Source organism: Peromyscus californicus, unplaced genomic scaffold (genome assembly GCF_007827085.1).
Source record: "Peromyscus californicus insignis strain IS unplaced genomic scaffold, ASM782708v3 Scaffold_5__1_contigs__length_169319896, whole genome shotgun sequence".
Taxonomy (NCBI): Eukaryota; Metazoa; Chordata; class Mammalia; order Rodentia; family Cricetidae; genus Peromyscus; species Peromyscus californicus.
Window position 1 is genome coordinate 111,598,229 of NW_026294573.1, and position 25,688 is coordinate 111,623,916.

Sequence of the window (25,688 nt, forward strand, 5' to 3'; positions counted from 1 at the left end):
GATTAAAGGCGTGCGCCACCACCACCCAGCTTCTGCTATGGCTTGCTATTAGCTCTGACCCCCAGGCAACTTTATTTATTAACATACAAATAAAATCACATTTCAGTACAAATAAAATATCACCATAGATATTAAAAAATCAAATAATGCATTTAAAAAATGGGGGTACAGAGCTAAACAGACTTCACAATAGAGGAAACTCAAATGGCTGACAAACACTTAAAGAAATATTCAACATCCTTAGCCACCAGGGGAATGCAAATCAAAATTACTTTGAGATTCTGTATTACATCTGTCAGAATGGTTAAGATCAATAGTAAAGTTGATAGCTCATGCTGGTGAGGATGTGGAATAAGGAACACTCATCCATTGCTGGTGGGAGTGCAAACTTGTACAGCCACTATGGAAATCAATACAGTGGTTCCTCAGAAAAATGGGTCCATCTACCTCATTACCCAGCTATACCACTCTTGGGCATATACCCAAAGGACTCTACATCTTACTACGGAGACATTTGCTTAACCATATTCATTGCTGCTCTATTCATAATGGCCAGAAATTGGAAACAACCTAGATGTCCCTCAACAGAAGAAATGGATAAAGAAAATGTACATTTGCACAACGGAGTATTACTCAGCTGTTTAAAAAAATGACATGAAATTTGCAGGCAAATGGATGGGACTAGAAAAGATCATCCTGAGGTAACTCAGACCCAGGAAAACAGACATGGTATATATTTGCTTACATGTGGATATTAGCCACTAAGTAAATAATAACCAAGCTACAGTCTGTAACCAGAGAGGTTAGGTATAGAGGAATAGAGGGGACACATGGATCTCCCTAGGAGGGGGAGATAGATGTTATGGGTAGAAGGGGTGTTGGTGGGGGAATGAAAGGATCAGGTGGGGAGAAGGAGGAGGGAATATGGGAGAGACAGCTATATTGGAGTTGTGATATGGAAACATAGTGTCGTGGAAACTTTCTAAAATATATAAAGGCCATTTAATGAAGTCTCCAAATAATGGGGGAGATCTCTTGTCACCAAATGAAGCTTCTAATACAGGGCCAGGTTACATCCAATTGAGTTATTGGCCAAAGGGATCTTATGGAAATTCCCAAACAACTCAGGCTTTTGCTAAGACTATAGGGTTGCTCTCCACAAACTGACAGCAAGGCCCCACTGCTTAAGACAACTCCTACACAACTCAGTGAACATGGAGAGGTCAAGCTGGTGCCTACATAACCTTCATCCCTGTGTTCTAGTGTCTTTGGTACGGGAAGGTACTCTGCAGGCCACCAAAAGAGAAATGAAAACTCCAAGCCATTCACAAACCCTTTGATTTACAATGCTGTTCTGCTGGCAAAATATACTAGCGCAATGGTTGTACAAAGCTTGTGAGAGTAACCAGCCAATGTCTGATTTGACTTAAGACCCACTTCAGGAGATGCAACCTATACCTGACACTGTGTAGGTGACCGAGAACCAGAGACTGGGTATCCCAGAGACCTAGGGTAAAAGCTAATACTACTGATCTTAAAAAAAAAAAAAAAAAAAAGAAAGAAAGAAAAGTATCAACAATGACTCCTAATGATGTTCTGCTATACTCAAAGATCAGTGCTGTGCTCAGCCATCATCAGAGACACTTCCTCCTGTAGCAGATGGGAACAAATACAGAGACCCACAGCCAGACACTGGGCAGAGAGAGACCTTAGAACACATCACTTTTCTTTTTTTTTTATTTTATTTAACTATATATATATATATATATATAAATGAGGTTTCTCTGTCTAACAGTCCTGGCTGTCCTGGAACTCTCTTTGTAGACCAGGCTGGCCTTGATTGAACTCACAGACTTCTGCTTCCCTCTGTCTCCTGAGTGCTGGGATTAAAGGTGTGCACCTGACGGGAACACACAGCTCTAAATGGGATGCCTCTATCAAATCCCTCCCCAAAGAGCTCAGGGAAGGCCAAGGAAGAGGAGGCAGAGTGTAAGAGCCAGAGGGGATTGAGGACACCAGGAGAACAAGGCTCATATGAACTCACAGTGATAGGGCCAACAGGTCCTCTGCATCTATATTATAGCTTTCAGTTTAGTATTTTTATGGGATTTCTGAGCATATGAATGAGTGAGTCTCTGATTCTTGTGCCTGCTCTTGGGACTCTTTTCCTTCTGTTGGGTTGCCTTGTCCAACTTCAATGTCATGGTTTGTGTTTTATCTTATATTCTATTTTGTCATGTTTGTTGTTATCTCTTGGAAGTTCCCCTCCCTGCCTCCTGCTTGCACTTTAAGGTGTGAGTTCCCAGTTCTTGCCACCACGCCTTTATTCCACCATCATGGACTCAACCCTCTGTAACCATAAGCTGAATTGAATACTTTCTTTTGTAAGTTTCCTTGGTCGTGGTGTTTTTGGGTTTTTTTTTTTTGTTGTTATTTTTTATTTTATTTTTTTGATTTTTTGAGACAGTGTTTCTCTGTGTAGCTTTGGCGCCTTTCCTGGATCTTGCTCTGTAGCCCAGGCTGGCCTCGAACTCACAGAGATCCATGGGCCTCTGCCTCCTGAGTGCTGGGATTAAAGGTGTGTGTCATTACTGCCCAGTGGTCATGGTGTTTTATCACAGCAATAGAAAAGTAACAAAGATTCCCTCCCAAATCTGAAAATCGGGCTTGGTGATTTTGAATACAGACGTAATCAAAGTAAATTTTCAGTTAGAATCCCAGTGTTTCCCAGTTTTATTGCCATTCCACCAAAGCACATTTATAATAAGTTGAAAATGATTTGGAGACTGCCTCCACTGTCCACTAGTTAAGACTTAATTCTTTAACAAAAGCATGCTTCAAACAGAATGCGGTCAGCTGACTAATGCACCCTCCCATAGCCATCCAGACCCTGCCCGCTGGCCCGTGTGAATAGATGCTAAAGGGACCTTGCAGCTCTGATCACATTCAGGATCTTGAGATTACAGGACCTTCCTGGCTCCTGTGGAGGTGCCTGGTATAGACACAGGGGTCCACAGAGAGAGGCAAAAGATGAGAGGAGAGGGCAGCTCCTCCACAGAAGCAGAGGCCGTGAGTCTTAGGAAGATGGCCTTTAAAGCTGGAAAAGACAGGAAACAGAGTCTCCCCAAAGCCCCTTCAAGGAACCAGCCCTCCTGGCATCTTTATTTTAGCCCTAAAATCATTTTGGATTCTGACTTCCAGAAGTTCAATAGGACAAATTTGTGTTGTAGGGAAGTCATGAAGATTGTGTTCACTTGTTGGAGCAGAAAGAGGAAACTCAGGGAAATGAGTAGCAGCCATTTCTGCTGTCAGTTGTCATTATTTCAAGTTGCTTTTATGAGCAAAGCTTGTCTTACCTAGCAACAGTTGTCAAGTAAGTTGACAACTTAGTGCTAGACACTCAGACAGAGAAACTACTTATCTCTTCCCAAATCCAGTGTCCATAGCTTCTATGGCAGAGGCTGTTAGTACCATTCCTTAGACGTATAGCCACTGCCTAATCATGATGGATTGTTTAGTCCTTACCAGCCTCTAACAGAATCTTAAAACCCTGACCCTCTTCCAGCTTTCTTAGAGTTCTAGCTTCTCTTGAAACTACCATTTTTTTTCCTGATCCTGGTATTATTTTAACTGTAAGCAGTAAAAGGAATCAGAACTTTAACTATGATCAGAAATCCAGATTATACTAATTTTATTTGCTGTGCTGTTTGCCATAAAATAATCCCACCAGCCCCTTTCGGAGAAACCTTCAAACGGATCCATGAATACAAGCCATTTAAGACACGCTTTTACACTCACAAAGATATACTGAGTAAGTGATTTTACTCTTTTTGGGGGTGGGGGTGGGGGTGGGGGTGGGAAATCTTTTGAGATAGAGTTTCTTTGTGTTGCCCTAGCTGTCCTGGAACTTGCTCTGTAGACCAGGCTGGCCTCAAACTCACAGAGATCCGCCTGCCTCTGTCTCCCGAGTGCTGGGATTAAAGGTGCAACACCACCATGCCCGGCAGTGATTTTATTATTTTCATTTGTTATAGCATAGAATAGCATTGTGTGTTATTCTCGGCTCCTTCCTGTTCGAGGTTACTTGCCTCTGTAGGAATTCCATCATGAAATGGTAGTGTGTTGGAATGCAGCCGCTCTACTTAACAGTTTTGTGCGTGGGAAAGAGTTTTCAGCCTCTCAATATGTTTCTTGTTGTGAATTGGAACATTAATGTGTATCTTTTAAATTGTTTTGAAGCTTTGCTGAAATATTGTACCTGTTTAACACCTGGAACATCATAGTAAATGTGTGATCTTTCTAACTTTGCCTGTACTTGGGGACTTTTCATACATATAGGAGAGAAAATATCTAAATATCCCATAAATGAGTGTAAAAAACTTAGCCTTTACTTTGTAGCTAGTGACAAAAGCAGATACATATAAATAATATAGGAATATTTATCACATATACATATATATAGTATATAAGCAAGTGAATTATAATTCATATTTCCATTCCTCACTTACACCCAGAAAATTTTCGATCTAATCCTAGATTTTATGCATATTTTCTAAGGACTCTTCAAATATTTTTCCTGTCTTCTTTAGCATGAATGTGGTAAGCTAATGGTTACTTGATTTCACTCCTAATTTACTAAAAGAGAAGTTAAAGAGCTGAACTAAAAGGCAGGAGAAATAAAATTAGAGACATCCTCTAAAACATCAGTTCCCAAACTGATTGTAACCGTCAGCACATTGTTGGTGTGGATTACTAATTGTAATCTCTAAAATAATTTTTAGACCCAAGACAGTGCTTTCCCCATTCTGTAATGATTTAATGATACACTTTAATAGTTCCTTATACTTTATAGGACATATGAATCTAAACCATGAGCAGACAAATGTGTGTAGAAGTCAGTATTTTATATTCACTTGCCTGTATTTGTCATTAAGTTATTATGAGTCAAAAGAGAGCCAGAATTCTGCCTTCTGTGTAAGTAAACTCAAAAAACACCTTATTTCCCAGGACAGTGATTGTTGCTATCACAACCCCCAGGACAGGCCTCACCATGTACATTTTCCTCTTACACCTTTAAAACACTCTCTGTTTTGGAGTAGTTTGATTCATAGGTTGCAAAAAGGGATCAAAGAGTTCGCCTGGACCCCTGCTTTTCCCACTGGTTTCTTATGTAATCTTGGTACATTGTCAAAACTGGGAAGTTAGCACAATAAGAACAATGCTCTTAACTCACTTACATACCTTACACATTATTTCCCCCCTTAGAAGTGCAGTTCTGTGAAATGTATCACATGTATATTCATGTAAGCATCACCACAAAGAAACTTCTTTGTGCTATCCAGTAACAGTCAGTCATACTTTTCAAAGTTCTGGCAGCCATCAATCTATTTCTCTGTCTTTATAATTTTATCACATAAGACTGCTACCAAACAAAGTCATACGCTGTGTGGCCCTTTGATGCTGACTTGTTTTCATCTGCACAGTGGTTTCTAGACTCGTTAAAGCAGTTTTCATTAATAGTGTTTCCTTTCTCAGCATGTATGTTTTCAGAAAGTTCTGTAGATGTCTTCTGCAGTTAAGGTTGAGAACAACAAATACAATGATATTTGAACATTAAAAAGGATAATAGCACTCAACATTTGTGACCCATTTTTATGAATGTAATGAATTTATACAATACTGAGATTATATGCATCCATCTCTACCACAGTATTTACTGCTTTATGTTTTAAGACTCACTAATAGGGGGTCACTGGAGAGATGGCTCAGCAGTTAAGAGCACTTGCTGCTCTTCCAGAGGGTCCAACTTCAGTTCCCAGCACCCACATCAACTGTTTGTAACTACAGGGAATCCAATGTCTCTGGTCCCTGGGAGTACTTGAACATACTAACATACAGATACACACACCTTCTCACAAATTTAAAGTAATAAAAATAAATCTATTAAAAAGCAAACTAATAAATTTTATAAAGATTCATTAATGATCTAATGGTAAAGTTTTATTCCAAAAACGTATCTTTCAGCTGTAGGTGATGGAAACAACTTTGAACAGAACACATAAAGTGGAATTTTGTGATGTAATTTCTTGATCCTTTTAACAAAAACTGAAGGTTATCAGGATTTTAGTCTACCATGCTCACACTCGGTGAATTGGCTGAGCTGGTACTGCAGTCCTGCCTACTCGGCATCCAGAAAAGGATATGGATACAAATAGTTCTAACATGTATTAACCCGAGTTTAGAAATCCCAGTGGAAAAGAAGCTATTTTCTCTTTACACTCTTATGCAAAAAAAAAAACTAGGGAAGAGTGTAGTTGGTCAGGCTTGACTCTGCCTGATTCCAGACTAGCTTCTATAAGAAAGAAAGGCCAAGCAATCTGGATGATGCCATTGGCAACCTTACCACACCACTCAAGTGAGGGAACTCTTGAGAGAAGTGGGGCCTGTTACCACAGTAGATGTTGAGCAAATACACATATGATTGCCAAGCTATAACAATTTAAGGGCCACCTCAGGTGAGGAGATGTGCAAACCCTGAGACTGTACCAAAGGGCTCAGTTCTTAGCTCCAGGTCCAGAATTGTGTGTCTCTCTACCTTCTCTAGAGTTACACTTTGAGTGGAGAAGGTATTGTGGGATGTTATGTGGAAGTCCAATTAGATCCCTAACAGAGTAACAGTAAGCTAGAAACCTAGTTCACTCCACAGCTGACAGAGTGAAACTGACCAACACTGATGAAAGGCATAGACATGATGTATTAAAGAAAGCACCCTGTCAGAAGCAAGGAGGGAGACGAAGAATGTGCCAGTGCCTTGTGGATCCACATTCTGCCTTGAGTGTGCCACATCTTGCAGGGCATTTGTTTGCATTGCCTGCTGTTTAGAGTGTGTGTATGCAAAGATAACTGACTGTTTAGGCCTGAGTCATGAGTTCCCTCTTAATCAGTTAGTGGAGAACTTACTCTTCCAATGGGTATCTTCAAAGAAGAAAGTGTAGGCTGAGGATACATCTGAGTGGAAAGGAGCATGCTTAGCATGATCGGTTCAACTCTTTAGCACCAAAAATAATTAAAACGCTTGACATCACCTAATAGGATGTGTCTCCTAGATGGCTCCCATAAGTAATTAGCTGATGATAGAAAGGAAAGCCAGGCAACAGTCTACAGAGATCTGTAATAATTTTTCTCCAAATACACAGATATTGGGGCAAGTATTCTGAACCAAGAAGAGCAGCTTCAACAGGCTGCACTCAAGGAAAGCATTGCAAAAGCAGAAGCTAGAGTGTGGCAGCAGGTAAAGGCTCAGAAATCACCCTAAACCACACCTCTGCAGTTTCCTCACTCAGGATTCCTCTAAAACTGTAAATTCAGAACAGCAAGCAAAAGCTAGCCCACAAAGTCCTGACCAACTTTGGGTTCTTGAGCATGCTCTCTGCCCTCTGCATTCTTGGCTTCACCTGTAAGGAGCCAGTAGTAATGACTCCATCTCAAAGGATGGTTGAGAGGGGTCCATGAAGGAATGTACTTGGCGTGAAGTGATGCTTAGGAAGAAGCAGGTCCTGCCAAGAATTTCCTTCCAAGTTGCCCTCTGTATGGATGACTCCAGCCCCTTATTTTCATTTGATTGAAACTTTAACAGAATAGGGCCATCTTTGTTGTGAATTGCTTACTATGGTCTTCTATTCATTTATGGGCTATCCGTCTGTGCAGTATGTAATAAATACTTCTAATGTATTGCCCATTTCCCCAAATGCCTTATCTTGACCTTATCTTTATCTACTGTCTCAGAAGTCCTTGGTGTCTGTTCCCTTCTCTGTGTTTCCTAGGTTAACATACTCAGCTGTATATATATATATATATATCCCCCACCTATAACACAAATTCTAATTGGTCTTAATAATAAAACCTGGAGCCAGATATCAGGGTAAATGCTGAAAGAGCAGAGGAGCAGAGCAGCCAGCCACTAGAAAGATTTCTTACTTCTACCAAATCCTCAACCTGAAAGAGACCTGAGCTCCTGTCTCCTCCCACTTTATATTCTTCTCTCCGCCCAGCCGTATCACTTTCTGTCTCCACCTCCCTAGTGCTGGGATTAAAGGTGTGAGATCCCAAAGGCAGGGATCAAAGGTGTGAGCCACCACTGTCTGGCTCTGTTCCTCTTTTAGACTGGATCAATCTTGTGTAGCCCAGGGTAGCCTTGAACTCACAGAGATCCATCTGCCTCTGCCTCCTGAGTGCTGGGATTAAGGGTGTGTGCTACCACTGCCTGGCCTCTATGGCTAACTAGTGGCTTAGCTCCACACTCTGATCTTCAGGCAAGCTTTATTTGTTAGATCGCAAACATAATACCACTACACCTGCCTTTAATAATTCCGAAGACAGCAAAGGTAGCCCGATGCTCGGTGTGTTATGTGTGTCTAGCTAAGGCAGCCAGGGCTCTGTGGGAAGCAGGAGTAGGCACAGTGCAATTAGGGACCCCAGGGTGGCTGCTCCTTTTCATTGAGCATGAAGACCTAATAATTTACCAACTTCTTGAATAATGACCAGCTTTTCTGTGCGTTCCCTGAAATATTAATAGATAAATGGACCTTTTCTTTCAAAGGCTGCTGAACTCCAAAAACAAGCAGTGGAAAAAGCACTCGAGGATGCAAATGACAGGCACAAATTTGAAATTCAGATGCTGGAAGAACAACATCAAAAAGACTTAAAGGTTTTCTATATGATGACTTGCTCATTGTCTTTTCTAAAGCATTTAACTTGGTAAAGACGGGGTGCTTATGTTAGTTGACATGGGGAGAAGGGGTGGGATGGTTAGTAAGTTCAGGTTAGTATTTCATAAAGGTTGGGAGGGAACCATGGCGATTCACAAGACACAGGGTTCTGTCATAGCCTTTCATAGCACGGATCTCCACTGTAATTAAATAACTGATTATAAGACTAGCTGTTTAGTGTCAGGTTTCCCGGCATGACCGCAGGCTCCATACGGGCAGTCTGAACTGCTTTTTCTGAACTGCCAAGAGAGACATATTAGCTATCCCTGACGTGTTACCAGTAGGCCGATGGTCACAAGATAAGAGGACCTCTTTTTTTGTTGTTTGTTTTAAATTTTCACTGTGATATGTATTCATTGTACATGACAATGTGCTACATGACATTCCAGTGTGTACACATATATGTATGTATCATATGTATACTTATAAGTATATATTGTATGTTGGGAATATCACCTCAAACCTTCCTTCTCCATTCTCACCCTGCCCAGGAGTTCCCTTTGTTTCTCTGGGTAGTTTTTCTTCTCCTTTTATACTGTATGTACATGCATGATTTATGTATAAAATCTAGGAACCACATACGGGAAGAAGCATGAGATTTCTTTCTAAGACTGGCTTAATTCATAAATTACCTCTAGCTGCATCCATTTTCTTGGAAACAACAACAAACTCCATTGTGTATACATACCACATTTTCCATATCGTTCTTCTGTTGTTAGAATCTAAGGCTGGCTAAGAGGAACTAACTTGCAAGCTGGTCAACGTTCCCAGCAGAGGGATCCCCTGCTTAGTTCAATATCTCTGTCACAAAACCTGTTCAGAGGGCCAGAATACAGAACTGCCTTCACATTTGCCAAGGGGGAGACAGAGGAGGACTAGATACATGTGTGTGATACATGGGCGGAGGCCACAGGCAAGCGACAGAGATCTTAATAATGTGATGGATAAGCGGCTTAGGGTATGGGCCGACATATTCATGGTTTCTACAAGGAGCACCTAGCGTATGCCAGGTGTGTGCCAACTGAGGTTAAATGCACTGCCCTTGACCTCAGAGGATCAATGAAAGGGAGCTCTGCCCCACAGTTCCCGCCTAGCCGAAGGATAGTCTCTGCTTGGCCCCAGCGGCCCACTCCAGCCAGGTCTGGAGGGTTGCTAATGGGAGTTCGCTGTGTCAGCAGCCCACTGCCCAACCTCAGAGCAAATAAGGACATAGGAGTCAACGTGCCCACGAGGAAAACAAGCCAAGAACTCCAGAGCACGAAGCAAACAGTAGAACACTTGGTTGTACTCTTTTTTATGAAATAAGCCAAGTGCTAAAAACATCTAGAGATGTTAACATTCGAACTATTTTATTATTAAAAACTAGAGATTTAGCCTGGCGGTGGTGGTGCACGCCTTTAATCCCAGCACTCGGGAGGCAGAAGCAGGGGCATCTCTGTGAGTTCGAGGCCAGCCTGGGCTACAGAGCAAGTTCCAGGACAGGCTCCAAAGCTACACAGAGAAACCCTGTCTCGAAAAACCAAAAAAATAAAAATAAAATAAAATAAATGAATAAATAAACAAAAATAAAAAAATAAAAAGCCCAGAGATTTAAGAGACAAAGTCTTCTGCAGTGAAAAACCAGGTAGCATTTCTAAACAACCAATATTTTTTTCTGTAACTATTTTTAAAATTTACCACTTGAAGCGGTTCTGGAAAGAGTCTTAAAGTTAGATTCTGCTGTTTCTTCCCCTACCCTTTTGATTTTGGTGTGTGTGTGTGTGTGTGTGTGTGTGTGTGTGTGTGTGTTATGCATGTGAGTGTGCAGGTGTGCATGCCCAAACATGCATGTAGAGGCCAGAGGAGGACTTCAGAGTATTTTCCCCCTCTTTAAAAATAAATTTGTGTGTGTGTGTGTGTGTGTGTGTGTGTGTGTGTGTGTGTGTGTGCACAATATGTATGTGTAGTAGAGAGCAACTGCCAGAGTCATTTCTCTCCTTTCAACCATGTGGGCCCCAGCGATTGAACTCACGTAGTCAAGCTCCTTTGCCCACTCAGCTATATTGCAGACCCCAGGGTGTCTTTCTTTGTTGCTTTATTGCCATTAATGGGGTCTCTCTCACTGGTGTGTAAACTCACTGATTTGGCTAGACTGGCTTGCCCAGTGATATTCCAGGATCCCCCTGTCTCTGTCCCCCAAACCTGGGGTTACAGGTATGGACAGTCATACCCTAGCTCTATAGGTGGATGCTGGGGGCTCAACCTCAGGCCCTCATACCTGTATGGCAAACACTTCACTTTCCTACCTCTCCAACTCCTGATTGTGTTTTTGAAACAGGGTCTTACTAGGTAGACTGGCCTCAAACTCGTGATAATCCTCTTGCCTTCTGAGTGCTAGGATGTGCTACTACACCCAATTAGCCAAAATGAGAAATTGATAACCTTTCTCTTGGGCTGGAGAGATGGCTCAGAAGTTAAGAGCACTGACTGCACTTTTGGAGGTCCTGAGTTCAATTCCCAGCACCCACATGGTGGCTCACAACTGGATCTGATGCTCTCTTCTGGTGTGCAGATGTACATGCAGACAAAACACCCGTATACATAAAATATATGAATAAATCTTTTTTTGAAAAAGAAAAGAAAATCTTCTCTTGAAGACATTGGATTCTAACAATTTTTTTCAGTGTGAGGGATTGAACTCAGGGCTTCACTTCTGCTAGGGCAAATGCTCTGTCACTGACCTATACACCCACTTCTTCTAATGAATAATTTATCATCGAGATGGTTTTTCTGAGAAGCTAAAAGTGAGTCCACCTTCCCTTGACACTTAGAATTCTCTTGCTCTGCAGCCTCCACTGAGGGCTCTGCTGAATGTTAAAGGAGCTGGCTCCCTCAGGCTCTCAGAAAGGATGCTAAAGGGGGCAAAGCAAAATGCAAGCAGGACAACTCAGGGTGGTTTCAGTGCTTTACACCCTGGGTAAGATTTCACTCTAAAAAAGAAGGAGAGGAGGTGAGGAGGGAAGGAAGAAGAGGGAGGAGGCCAGACCCATATACTAGCGTATAAAACTGTGACGTTTCCTAGAAAGAAGAGAAGTTAATGAGTTTCTTGAAAGACTCTATCATCTCAGCCAGTGATGAAGGGAACTGATACTTGAGAACTCTTGTCTACATCTCTAGTTCTGTCTCTAACTTGCTGTGTGAAGTAACTTAATTCCTTTATGTTCTCTTGACAACCTTGAAGTAGATAAAAATTTGTCTTTTAATGAAGATTTTGAAAGTTCAGGACATATTTAATTGCTCTTCATTCCTTGATATGATTCTGATACAATACTCATTATGCAATGACAAAGAACACATATCAAATATCAAATTGTAAATCCGAATGCTGTCCTTGATCTTGTCCATTGTATAGTGAGTCCTCTGAGGACGGGGGTCCAAGCATTCTTGTGTTTGTAGTATCTTGACCCAGCAGAGTGCTGGCACACCATGGAGTTAGTAGGCATTTCCAAAATGGTGACAGGTTTTCCCTTTAGGTCCTTTTGTGAGACTTCTCCACAAATAATGGTTTGACTGTTGCTCTCTTTCTCTACTTGGTTGAAAATACTCCACATGTCCTCCTACCCTAGAGCAGTGGAGCTCCTGTCGCCTCCATGAATGAGGAAGGGTAGCGACCCTAATGATGAGGAATGTGGAGCATCAGTAGGGACTGGAGTGATGTGCCTGTTTCCTTCCTGAGCCTCAGGTTCCCTTCATGGTATTTATCTATGCCATTTTTCCAGTATCACATCTTGTATTTACATGTATAAAATGATACTGTGACAATCAATAAAAACATGTAGTTGGAGCTATAGGCCCAATGATAGCCTAGCATCTGTGAAACCCTAGGTTTGGCCACCAGCACTGAAAAAGAAAAGAAAATTAAAAGATTAAAAGCAGCCAAAAACATATGCTTAGCTATGTTCATAGCAGCATTATTTGTAATAGCCAGAACCTGGAAACAACCTAGATGCCCTTCAACTGAAAAATGCATAAATAAAATGTGGTACATATACACAATGGAGTACTACTCAGCAGAGAAAAACAATGACATCGGGAGGTTTGCAGGCAAATGGATGGATCTAGAAAAAATCATCCTGAGTGAGGTAACCCAGACTCAGAAAGACAAACATGGTATATACTCACTCATAGGTAGATACTAGATGTAAAACAAAGGATGACTAGACTGCTACTCACAACTCCAGGGAGACTACCTAGAAAAGAGGACCCTAAGAAAGACACAGGGATCACCCAATGACAGAGAAATGGATGAGATCTACATGAGCAAACTGGATGTGAGGGGGGTAATGAAGGGCAAGGGTCGAGGGAAAGAGAGCTTAGGGGAGCAGGAGATTCCAGCTGGATCTGGATCAAGAACAGAGAGGAAGAACAAGGAAAAAGAGACCATGATAAATGAAGACCCCATAGAAATAGGAAGAAGCAAAGTGCCAGAGAGGTCCCCAGAAATCTACAAAGATACCTCCACAATAGACTACTGGCAATGGTCGAGAGAAAGCCCAAACTGACCTACTCTGATGATTTGGATGGCCAAACACCCTAACTGTCATGGTAGAACTCTCATCCAATGACTGATGGAAATGGATGCAGAGATCCACAGCTGGGCCCCAGGTGGAGCTCCAGGAGTCCAATCGGTGAGAGAGAGGAGGGATTGTATGAGCGAGAGATGCTGAGACCATGAGTGGAAAAAGCACAGGGACAAATAGCCAAACTAGTGGAAACACATGAACTATGAACCAATGGCTGAGGAGCCCCCAACTGGATCAGGCCCTCTGGATAAGTGAGACAGTTGATTAGCTTGAACTGTTTGGGAGGCATCCAGGCAGTGGGACTGGGACCTGTTCTTAGTGCATGAGCTGGCTGTTTGGAACCTGGGGCCTATACAGGGACACTTTGCTCAGCCTGGGTGAAGGGAGGAGGGGACTGGACCTGCCTGGACTGAATCTACCAGGCTGAGCTGAATCCCCAGGGGAGTCCTTGCCCTGGAGGAGATGGGAATGGGGGGTGGGGTGGGGGGAAGGCGCAGGAGGGGGCACGGGAGGAGGGAGGACAGGGGAATCCGTGGCTGATATGTAAAATTAAATTAAATTATAAAATAGAAAAGCAGCCAAAAACCTTTAACCATACCCCTCTAACCTATTTTCATTTTGCACACTGCCTTTCGATGTGATCATATATATTATATATATAAATAATTTAAATGAAAAATTTCCATATAATTCACAGCTACTTTTAGATCGCCTGTTTAACAGGTTCTATTTTATCAGATAAATGAAACTTTGATGGATCTAGCCTCTACTATTCATTTTAAGGCATCAAGCCTGTAATATCTAAATCAAGTTTTTCCATTCCCTTTCTTTAAGGCTGTAGAAGAGAAAACCAAGATGGAAATGTTTCAAAACATGGATGAGGAACTGAAGAGAGAGAACTCTGCTGCAGAACAACGGATGGTCCACAGAATCCAGAGGATTATGATGGAGTGCCACAGAGAAAAGATAGCAGCTGTGAATAAAGCCAGGGAAGAAGAAAGAGAGATTGCCCAGAAAGCTGTTCAGGAACAGAGAAGGTACGCCAGAGAACACGAGCATCTGCTCAGTTAGAATCCACCTAGAGAAAGAAATACGGTTAAGATGTCTAAGTGAATACTGCCCAGAGTTTCCTGGTTCTGTTGTGAGGTATCTCCAACACTGGACTGAACAAAAGTAGGAGACAGGCGAGGGAGAGTCAGGAGTCCAGGGCTTATTGGATATAAGAGAATATCATGTTTCCAGATGTTGAGTTGCCTGCCCAAGACCCCCAAGCTGTAACAGTAGAACCAAGACGGAGTCTTCCTGTTCGGCCTCCAAGTGTGGGTTTGTCCCTTTTGGTTTTTTGCCGCTTTACGTAAGCTTGTCTAGTTGTGTATAATTGATAGGTAAAATCTTAAAGACAAATCTCTCCCAGAGTTAAAAAAGGAAAGAAACCAGGCTGGAGAGCTGTGGCACAGGCTGCCTCTCTTCTGCCTCGAGGATGTCTTTGTGAACAGAGAGCGTTTGCTTAGAGAATGAGTTGTGGTCTAGTAGAGAGGAGGTCAGGCCCCCTTCTCCCTGCCCCTACCTCTCCTTCTGAGGAGCTCTGGCTCTTCTTCCGGAGTCTCTTGGTTCACCCCTCACACACTGGCGGTCTCCTGTACCCTCCCTTGTCCATTGTGTTTTTCCCTTCTGCTTTTCCTCTGTGAGGCGTTAATATCAGTTTTTTTTTCAATTTCCATCTTTTATTGACAAGATTAGAGAACTGCCATGACTGTTAGTTAAATCTACCCAAATAGAATGTCCGTTTTGGTCACTCATGGTTCCCAAATGTCTCGAAGAGAGCCTGGACCCTGGTAAGCATTTGTTAACATTAAAACACGGTTCTTATCTCAGAGAGGATAAGCAAAAGTTTGTTCAAGAGCGAAACATGAGTTACGTGGGCCTAGAAAGAAGATTCAGGTTATCTCCAACTCCGTGGCTACAGGTTCATGCATGTGTTTATGTGTTCACATGTACGTTTGTACTTATGTGTGTATGTTCACACTGTGTGCATGCATAGCGAGGTCAGAGGACAAACTCAGGTGTTGTTCCCCAGGCACTACCCAAACCCTTTTTTTCCCCCCACGAGACAGGTCTCACACTGAGCTAGATTCTGGCACATAGGCTTGTAACACGAATCTTAAAAGTTCCTCTTAGGGGTTGGGGATTTAGCTCAGTGGTAGAGTGCTTCCCTAGAAAGCACAAGGTCCTGGGTTCAGTCCTCAGCTCTGAAAAAAAAAGTTCCTCTTAATACAATCAAAGCTGGAGCCACTGGAAGTCTCTGTGTCCTCATCCCGAATGGATCTCAGCTGAACTGCTACTCAAAAGCCTAAAAGCTTAACCAGCTTAGTTCCTGGTCCTCATACCTTATATACCTTTCTGCTTTCTGCCATCACTTCCTGGGTTTAAAGGCATGTGTCACCATGCCTGGCTATTTCCAGTGTGGCTTTGAACTCACAGAGATCCAGATGGATCTCTGCCTCCAGAAGGCTAGGATTAAAGGTGTGAGTGCCACCATTTTCTGGCCTCTATATCTAGTGGCTGTTCTGTCCTCTGATCCCAGATAAGTTTATTAGGGTGCACAATATATTGGGGAACACAATATTACCACATAGGCTAGTCTGGCTGGCTAGTGAGTCCCAAGGCCCACCTTTCTCGGCCGCTGCAGATCACAAGCATGCATCAGCATGCTAGGTTGTTGTGGTTTTCTTTGGTTTTTCGAGACAGGGTTTCTCTGTGTAGCTTTGCGCCTTTCCTGGAACTCACTTGGTAGTCCAGGCTGGCCTCGAACTCACAGAGATCCGCCTGGCTCTGCCTCCCGAGTGCTGGGATTAAAGGCGTGTGCCACCACCGCCCGGCTGTGGTTTTCTTTTTTTAACATGGGTTTTGGGAATCAAACTCATGTCCTCATGCTTACCCGGCAAGCACTTTATTGATTGAGCAGTCTCCACAACCTCTTGTGAAGTTCTTACGCCAACAGAACGAAAAGCTATAAATCAGAGCATCTTTAAATACATTGGCGGAAACATTGAGTAGGGAGGGGTGTCACAGAAAAGGAAGTCTCTATTGTGACTTCGGGTGTGACCTGATGACATTATTAGTCTTTGGGTTGGGTTGGTGGAAGTTAAGGAGTCCTTTTGCGCATTACAAAAAGAATTTACCTGATAATCCACAAGGATGCTAGGTCAAACACAGAAATATGCAATAGTGACTATTGGGGAGGTTAAACATAGCCTGAGGTAATATGGCTCTGGACCTGTAACATCCGGTTTTCCACATCACTGAAGTTTTAATCAGTCCATCAATCAGTCTTGAATGCCTAATACAGATCCAGGTTGTTCTATGGAACAAGATCATTCATTCTTTGTTGTTTTTATTTATTATTTTCTTGGGGTGGTAGGTTTTGAACCTAGAGCTCTGTGCATAGTTGGTAGGTGCTCTAGAATTGAGCTACATCCCTTGAAAACTGCTGAACAAATGCTACAAAATTATTCTGATCAGCTAAATTATGCAGGGTACCAGATCTTATCTCTAGGTATTACTAAATTCCAGGCTTCTTGCAGAAACTAATTTGTGGAGAGAGACATAATTAAAATTCTGCTAAAGAATTTATTTGGATACTGTGGTGGTTTATACCGATAACTTGATAGAATCTAGGGACACCTTGTATATAAAGCTCTGGGAGTGCCTGAGAGGGTTTGTAGGTTGGGCTAGTTGAGGTGGGAAGACTCACCTCAGATGTGGGCTGGAGATTCTAGAATGCATAGAAAGAAGAATGCATGCTGAGCATCCTCAGTCTCTGTTTCCTGATTGGATGCAATGTGACTCTGCTGCCATGCCGTCCTCTCCATGATGGACCACACCCCGCGCTGTAGGCAAAAATAAAACTTTGCTTTCTCAGGTTGCTTGGGTCAGGTGTTTTGTTGCAGCAACAGGAAAATTAACTAGTCAGAAAGTCAATACGAAGGAGCGAGACAGTTGCTGTGATAAACCTGACCATGTGGTTCTTAGAGCTGGTTTGTAGGATTGGGGCAAGATTCTGGAATTTAGGGTAGAAAACTCCTTCACTGCTGTAGTCAGAGCTTAGTGGACTGTTCCGGTGGGAAGAACATAATGGCAACAGAAATGCAGATAGTGGAGCCAATGCTGTTTCAGAGCAGCACAAGAACTCTGTCAGGAAGTAGGCTAGAGACCCTTCATGTGATACCTGCAGATTTCCTAACCTCTTTATAGCTGAGTAATAATCCCATTGTTTATAGATATCATATACACCACATTTTTACCTATTCATCATTTGAGGGACATCTGCTTTGATTCCATTTCCTAGCTATTGTGAATAAACAGCTATCCCACAATGATCAAAGATGAACATATATCTCTGTAGTGCAGTATAAAATCCTCCCGGTATATGCCTAGGAATGATGTGTAGTAGTTCAACTCCAGACTGATTTACATAGAGGCTGTACTATAACTTACTCTCTTACCAACAGCATGTAAGGGCTCTCTTTCCCCCACATCTACCCTAGTGTTTGTTGTTTATACTTCTGATGATGGCCATTCTGACTGAGCTGAGGTGGAATCTTGAAGTGGTTTTGATCGGCATTTCCCTGATAGCTAAGGGTATAGAACACATTTTTACCCATCTCTAATGGCTATAATTTTATGACAACTACCTTTATTCAATAACCACTGCACACGGACCCTTTATATATTTCTCAAATCTCTTTCTGAGGGGCAATAGGCTTAGTGGAAGATGCATATAACCTAGCCCTCAGAAGCTGAGGCAGGATGAACAGGAGTTCATACCAGCTTGTGGTTCGTAATAAGATCTAGCCCACCAGACACAAGTGAAATTTGTCTCAGAAATGTAAGTAAACTAGCTAGTTACCATTTGAGGGAGAGTCTATCATCTTGCATATCTTCAGATTAAGTTCTGAGTCATAGGGAGAGACTGAACAGACTATGAAAGGTCATCTGAAGAGGAAGTGGTAGGGACTGAATCAAACCCTGGCCTGTGTTCTATTTGCAATTGTCCATTTGCTAACCTGTTCTACAGGAAGACATTAGAGTTACTGAGTGAGTTTTTCCACTTCACCTGAACTTACCAAGTGTCTTCTGAATCAATGGATTTGAAACTGAAGCTCTGGTAGAAAGAAATTAAGTCCTTTCCTTAATATTAAATGAAGTAACCGAAGCATGACTTCCTCATCTGAGCACAGTACTGGTACAAATAACGCACAGGGATCGAAAGACTTAAATGAAAAGATCAAGTAAAGTGGGGTAGGTTATGTAGTAAGGTCGGCTTCTGGAGGAAGTTGTCTTGTGGTGGCCTTGAGGAGAGAATCTGATTTTGGAGAGAGACATAAGAATGAAAACAGAATGAGTGGAGACGTGAAAGTCTCTTGTATAATGAGACACGGCCAATGGAAGGTTTGAGTCTTACTGAACCCCAAAATGCAAGTGTGCTACAGAAGGCTGGCCTCTGGATATTTCCTCCACACCCTCGTTTATATAATTCCTCGAACCCCAACTCCTGCACAAATTTTCTCTTTCTCCTCCCTCTCTCAGTTTTTCAAGACAGGGTTTCTCTGTGTGATAGCCTTGGCTATCCTGGAACTTGCTATGTAGACCAGGCTGGCCTCGAACTCACAGAAATCCGCTTGCCTCTGCCCCCTGAGTGCTGGGATTAAAGGCATGTGCCACCACTGCCTGGTGAAAGGTATGGATTCTCTTAAGCTTTTGTTATTCACAAACCTAGCTATTATAAATTTTGGTATTATCTGCAGCAACAAAATATATTAATGGGAACTACATTTGGATAACCCTTATATGTATTCACATGTATTGCCTGCCCATTGTATGCACACCAGCCATGTCATATAGAGCAGATCCAAAGATAAAAGGGGCCACAGCCTCCCTGCTTGTGTCCCAACCAGTGTGTGGCTTCAATTCCAGAACTTCAAGTAAATCATCAGAATTTAGAGACACCTAGAGCTGAGGTCAAAAGGCATAGATTTCAAAGACTCAAGAATTCAAGATCTGAATTGGCCTGAGAGAAATTGGAAAGCTATATAGAAAAATGCCAGATTTTTGCTGGGAGATTTTGCCATCAGGGTACTTGGAAAGGAGGTGGATACCTGGGATAGACTTTATTAGCTCAGTGGACCTAAGGTTAGTGCTGGGGACTTTCCGGTTCACCCAGGAATCACATCTTCCTCTTTGGGGATGTTGGATGGGGTCATGGAAAGGTCTTTCCAGCTTTGAAGCATTATTCTAATTATTCTTTTTCAATAAAAATTCAGGAGTCAGATGTTGCGATCAGAGCCTGAAAGATCAGAGAAGCAGAGAAACTACTAGTGGTTCCTACCTGCTCTCTTCCTTCCTTCAAACAAAGAGCCAGATCCCTTTCTGCCCCGCCTTACTACTTCCTGTCCAATCTGTCATCAGTCTTCCAAAACCTCTGTGGTTAATTTTGGTCAGCTAGTGGCTAACTCCACCCTCTGGCTCCAAGAAAGCTTTATTTGTCAGAACATGCTCAAAATATCACACAACACAGCTTTTTCTTTTTTCTTTATTAAGAAATTTTCTACTCACTCTACATACCACCCACAGATCCCCCCTCCTCCTACCCTCTAGCCCTCCCTCCCTAGCCATCCCAAACCCCCGTATCCCCCAAATCAAGGTCTCCCATGAGGAGTCAGCAGAGCCCAGCACACTGAGCTTAGGAGGGTCCAAGCCCCTCCCCACTGCACCAAGGCTGCGCAAGGCATCACACCACAGGCACTGGGCTCTCAAAAGCCTGCCCATGCACCAGGGATGGATCCCAATCCCCCTGCCTGTGTGCCTCCCAAACAGTTTGTGCCAAACAACCATCTTCCATATCCAGAGGGCCTAGTCCAGTCCCATGGGGGCTCCACAGCCACTAGTCTACAGTTCATGGGCTTCCACTAGTGTGGCCGGTCATCTCTGCATGTCTTCCCATCATGATCTTGATGTCCCCCGCTTGCAGAATCTCTCCTCTCTCTAATCAATTGGATTCCCAGAGCTCAGCCTGGTGCCTGACCATGGATCTCTGCATCTGCCTCCATCAGTCACTGGACAAAGGCTCTATGATGATGGTTAGGGTATTCACTAGACTGGTCACCAGAGTAGATGAGTCCAGGCACCCTCTAGACCACTGCCAGCACTCCAAGGTGGGGTCATCCTTGTGGATTCCTGAGAGCCTCCCCGGCACCCTGCCTCTTCCTATTCCCATGATGTCCTCATCTATCATGGTATCTCCCTCCTTGCCCTCCCACTCTGTCCCTGTTCCAGCTCGACCCTCTCATTTCCCTATGTTCTCATCCCCCACTCCTTGCCCTCCACCCCCCTCCCTACTCCCAGTCCGCTCATGTAGATCTCATCCACTTTTCCTTCACTGGGCCATCCATGTGTCCCTCCTAGAGTCTTTCCCTGTTAGCTACCCTCTCTGGAGCTGACAACCCAACTTTTTCTGCCCTAGGCCCTAGAGGCCCTGGTCCCAGCCTTACTAACAACCCATTGGTTTACTAAAACACCAGGCTACATCCCGAGGATGTGTATGAGTATGAATTCAAACCTCCCTACAGCATGGATACTGTTACCAATGCCTCCATTCTCCTTTCCAGCTTCTAGATTCAGAGGCCAAGTCTGGTTCCTCCTTGGCAGGGTTGCCTGTATCCCAACAGTCCTAGATGTGGCAGGTAGGGCTTTGTGTTCTTTCCTGGGTTTGTTCTTTTCTGTCTTGATTCCCATCCCTGTCCTTCGTCTGTCACTAGTTCACGCCCTCTTTGTGCCCCCAGAAGGTTGCAGAATGATACAGGGTGGTCTCTCTGACTCACCGCACTAAGGTTTAGTTTTCTTACTGTTACCAGAATAGTATTCTTAAATGTTGTTTTCATTGTGTTATCTTACTGACAAACCATTTTATAGGGACCTCTTATGAGATTGAAGCAAGTAGTAGCTAAGTGCAGCCACTCCCCTGCTTCCTCAGTTATGTGTGTGACACCGAACAATAGTTCTAATGGTTCTTGCTGAGCCTCACATTCCTTACCCATCACAAGAGAATAATAACAGTGTAAGTAAAAATAGTAACAGGCCTCAGTGGGTTCCTTTGCAAATTAAATGAGTAAAATGCTTAGACTAGTCCCGAGGACACGGTAAGCGCTAAGCATTAACCCTTGCTGTTAATAGTGGATATAACCCAGCTGTGTGGTAACTAGAGATAAATGACGTTCCATCAGCGTTAGGGAAGTCTCTCAGGTTTGAAGTAAGGCCGAAGGAACTAGGAAAAAGAAGAGAATTTCAACTTTGAAGGTGGATTTTAGACAATAGCATGAAGTCTTGAAAAGGTTTAATTTGTGTTGGAGGCACCAGGAAGGAAGGCGATGGGGAGGATTTCATTTCAAATCATCAGTACTTTAACCCAACATTTGTAGGTATTTTGTTCTTCAGACATCTTACTCAAACTAGGTTAATTCCAGAAGTCCATACAGTGCATCATACTGACTGAGAACATTGCCCTGGACTCAGACTGCCTGGGCCATGGTGCTGATGTTACCACCATCACTTATAAGTGAACTCTGACCAATTACTTAACTGCTCAGAGCCATAGTGTCCTCATCTTGAACCAGGCATAATCTTGGATTGACTCAAGTGAATTTCAGGAGTTGCTGATTAATTATATACACAAAAGCCTGTCAGCTTGCTTGGCACATGGTAACAGTTCAATAGGGTTAGCTGCTATAAAGTATCATTTATAGTTTATCTGTCTACATATCTGTATGTAGCCAACCTATATATATATATATATATATATATATAAAATATATAAACACACACATCTATATAAATATAAATTTATATATATACGAGCAACCAGAGGTCAGATCATTGAGCAGCATGGTCTGAGAACCCTCAGGGCCCTTGACTCTTTGACAGGGAAGGCCCAAATCCATGAAATCAAAACTCTTTTTTTTTTTTGCAAGAAGACATTGTTATTTCTTTTTTTCTCTCTTTCTCTAATGAGTGTTATATTTTTTCAGGAGTTTTAATATGTAGGATATCACAATATATTTGAATAACATGAAAAACCAGCTTTGTTTTAAACCACACATAAAAGAATTTTGTAAATGAATGTAAAATTATGCCAGTCTTTAAACCAAATATTATTATTTTATTTTGGAAAATATTTTTCATAAAAATATTTGTGTTAAAGTATAATTGACTTATTGTTATTTTGCATTAATTGATAAATGTTTTTTTAAAAATGTCTGTCTTTTAGCCTCTAATTCTGTTAATGTCTATAGATAAAACTTTCTGCCAGGTGGTGGTGGTGCACGTCTTTAACCCCAGCACTCCAGAGGCAGAGGCAGGTGTATCTTTGTGAGTTCGAGGCCAGTCTGGTCTACAGAGCAAGATCCAGGAAAGGAGCAAAGCTACACAGAGAAACCCTGTCTTGAAAAAAACAAAAACAAAAACAAAAAACAAAAACAACAACAACAAAAAAAAAACTCATAGAAACTATTTTTGGGGGTTACTCAGTATTTTGAGTGTAAAAGGATTTTGGTCCTATGATCAGATAATCTATAATTAAATATAGCTCAGTTTAAATCAAGATTAAACCTAAAGCTAACCTATGAGTATCAAGTTTGCATCCATCTATCCTAAAGATGAGCAACGAGGATTTGGTGGCTTAGGCCTATAATCTCAGCACCCAGCACTGAGGAGGTGGATCACAAGTTGGAGGCTAGGATCAGGGAGTTTGCTGTGAGATTGTCTCTAGCAGTGTCAGAAACTACGCCTATAAAAGCTTACCGATATGGCTGCCTAAACTTGAACCAAACAAGGGCAGCAGTGATAGGCATGTCCAAGTGGAAAGGGAAAGCCCAGGAGGCCTCAGTTCTACACAGAGAACTACAGGCAGCAGAGGAGTGCTGAGAGTGGAAGAAGAGTCTTCCCCAGAGAGGAACACAGTTGGTTATCTAACACCAAACAGTGAGCTGAAACACGCGTACAGGTTAACATTATACATATCGAGCAGGTTATATTTAGGAATATATATGTGCATATATAAATACATATATGCATGTAACAACAGTTAATGAAAAAGAGGACATAATCTGGACATCAAAAAGAGAGCAAGAATTGGTATATGGAAGGACTCAAAGGGAGAAAAGAGAATGGAGAAATGATGTAATTATATTATAATCTCAAAAATGAAAGAGTAGAAGGCCAGCATGAATCACATAGTTGATTCAAGTTCACTCAAAGCAACAAAAGTCAACATTAATGATACTGTCTCAAAGAAATAAACCAACAAAAAGGAACTGAATTGGTAAGAAGTTTAGGGGTTTCGGACTGTGTCTCTTCATTTATCTCTTTCTGGCCAAAGTGAACTCAGATCCCCATTGCTGCCACTGGGCATCACACTAGTGGCTTTGCCCCAGCCCATGGCAGAGAAATTGATGGACAGGCTCTGAGAACAATTTTTAGATTGCTTATTGATAGCCAATATATTCCGAAAGCTCATGTATGACAGGTTTCTCGAGTTGGTGACTCTTCTGTGACTAATGATAAATTCATTGTGTTTTTAGTGGCTAGTCAATCTAATTTGTAAACCTGTATGATCTTTTGCAGCAAGGCCATGGAGGAATTTGTGAGTACTGGTGTAACGGCTATTAAAGACCAGAAGACAAGCTTGGGCCAGTTGATCAAAGCAAAGGAGCATGAAATGAACACCTACTATGGCCTGGCTCAGAGGCAGAAGCAAGAAGAAGTGCAGGTAGTGCTCCAGGAAGCCGAGAAAACACACCAGGCCAATCTTGACAATGTGATGGACAAGCTCGTCAACACCCAGGGAGAGCTGGTGTCTGTGGCAAGGCAGCTGGGAATCATGACAAACTGGAAAGATTTCCTGGAGGAGGAATTACAGGAGACCAGGGCAGCATTTCAGAAGTATATCAATTACACCTTCCCCAAGCTCTCCCCAGGACATGCCGACTTCATTCTGCCGGAAAGAAAGAAAACACCTTCCCATCTTCCTCACGACAATACAAAGAATACTAACTAGACATCAGCTGACATGTCACCCCAAAAGACAGCGTTCCAAAGCTGAATAAATATACTCAATACCACTTACTGATATTTGTTCAGAGTACTATTTGGCTGTAAGAATTTTTAATTGACTTTTTAAATTATCATAGAAGTTATAAATTTCTGTTTTTTCTATTTTCGTCATTTTCTTTTTAATTTATTTATTTTTATTTTGTGTGCATTGTTTTTTGTTTCGTTTTTAAGATTTATCTATTTATTCTATGTACAATGTTCTGCCTGCACTCCAGAAGAGGGCACCAGATCTCATTATAGATGGTTGTGAGCCACCATGTGGTTGCTGGAAATTGAACTCAGGACCTCTGGAAGAGCAACCAGTACTCTTAACCTCTGAGCCATCTCTCCAGCCCTTTTTTGTCATTTTCAAAGTAATGAATTTCGTATGGTATTTTCAAACATTCACAGGTCGCGTTGATCTTTGCTCTTTTCTCTCCCTCTGCTTTTCTGTGCTGTAAACATTTTCATGGAAAACCAAAACATTCAAAAGCATATTCAGCCGGGCGGTGGTGGCGCACGCCTTTAATCCCAGCACTCGGGAGGCAGAGCCAGGCGGATCTCTGTGAGTTCGAGGCCAGCCTGGGCTACCAAGTGAGTCCCAGGAAAGGCGCAAAGCTACACAGAGAAACCCTGTCTCGAAAAACCAAAAAAAAAAAAAAAAAAAAGCATATTCCAAGGCACTGTGAGCACCACCTCTAACTGTAGAGAGAGGACAAACTAATTAGGAGGGGAAACAGTGCTTAGAGGAAGTCAAAACCTACTACTGTACCTGGCTTGATTCATTTCTACATCAGACATGTAACCACACTCACATTTGTTGCAGTTGAAAATAAGTAAAGGAGCATGTTCTTAGATCGTTTGCGCTGTGGAGTGTAACCTGCAGGAGAGAGATTACTGTCTGGTTAACAAAAACATCAGTTTTCATCAAATATATTGAGACAAATTTTAAATTCTGGGCCTTGCATATAAAGAATTCAGAGAGGATTCCCAAGAAAAGTATCTATAGACATTAGGGATCAAGAGTCCTCTGTGCCTGGCACGTGTCCCGTGACGTTCTGGACCACTGATGTCAGCAATCACTAAATTAAAGTGAAAGAACACCTGAGCCTTTAGGACGTTTCTAAAACCCTAGTCACTGAAAACTAACTTTTTTTTAAAGGTTTATTTATTTATTATGTATACAGAAGAGGGAGCCAGATCTCATTACAGA

The 25,688-nt window shown here is 42.3% G+C and overlaps 1 protein-coding gene across 1 annotated transcript; it reads left to right on the top strand.

Annotated features, from left to right (window-relative positions):
- Positions 1–60: 60 nt before the first annotated feature.
- CUNH6orf163 (chromosome unknown C6orf163 homolog) lies at positions 61–24,512 on the top strand. The gene is made up of 5 exons (XM_052716145.1): positions 61–3,811; positions 7,197–7,291; positions 8,600–8,707; positions 14,165–14,367; positions 24,008–24,512. Exons 1-5 carry the CDS (start codon positions 3,664–3,666, stop codon positions 24,438–24,440), a joined length of 987 nt encoding a protein of 328 aa, XP_052572105.1. The 5' UTR covers positions 61–3,663; the 3' UTR covers positions 24,441–24,512.
- Positions 24,513–25,688: the final 1,176 nt, after the last annotated feature.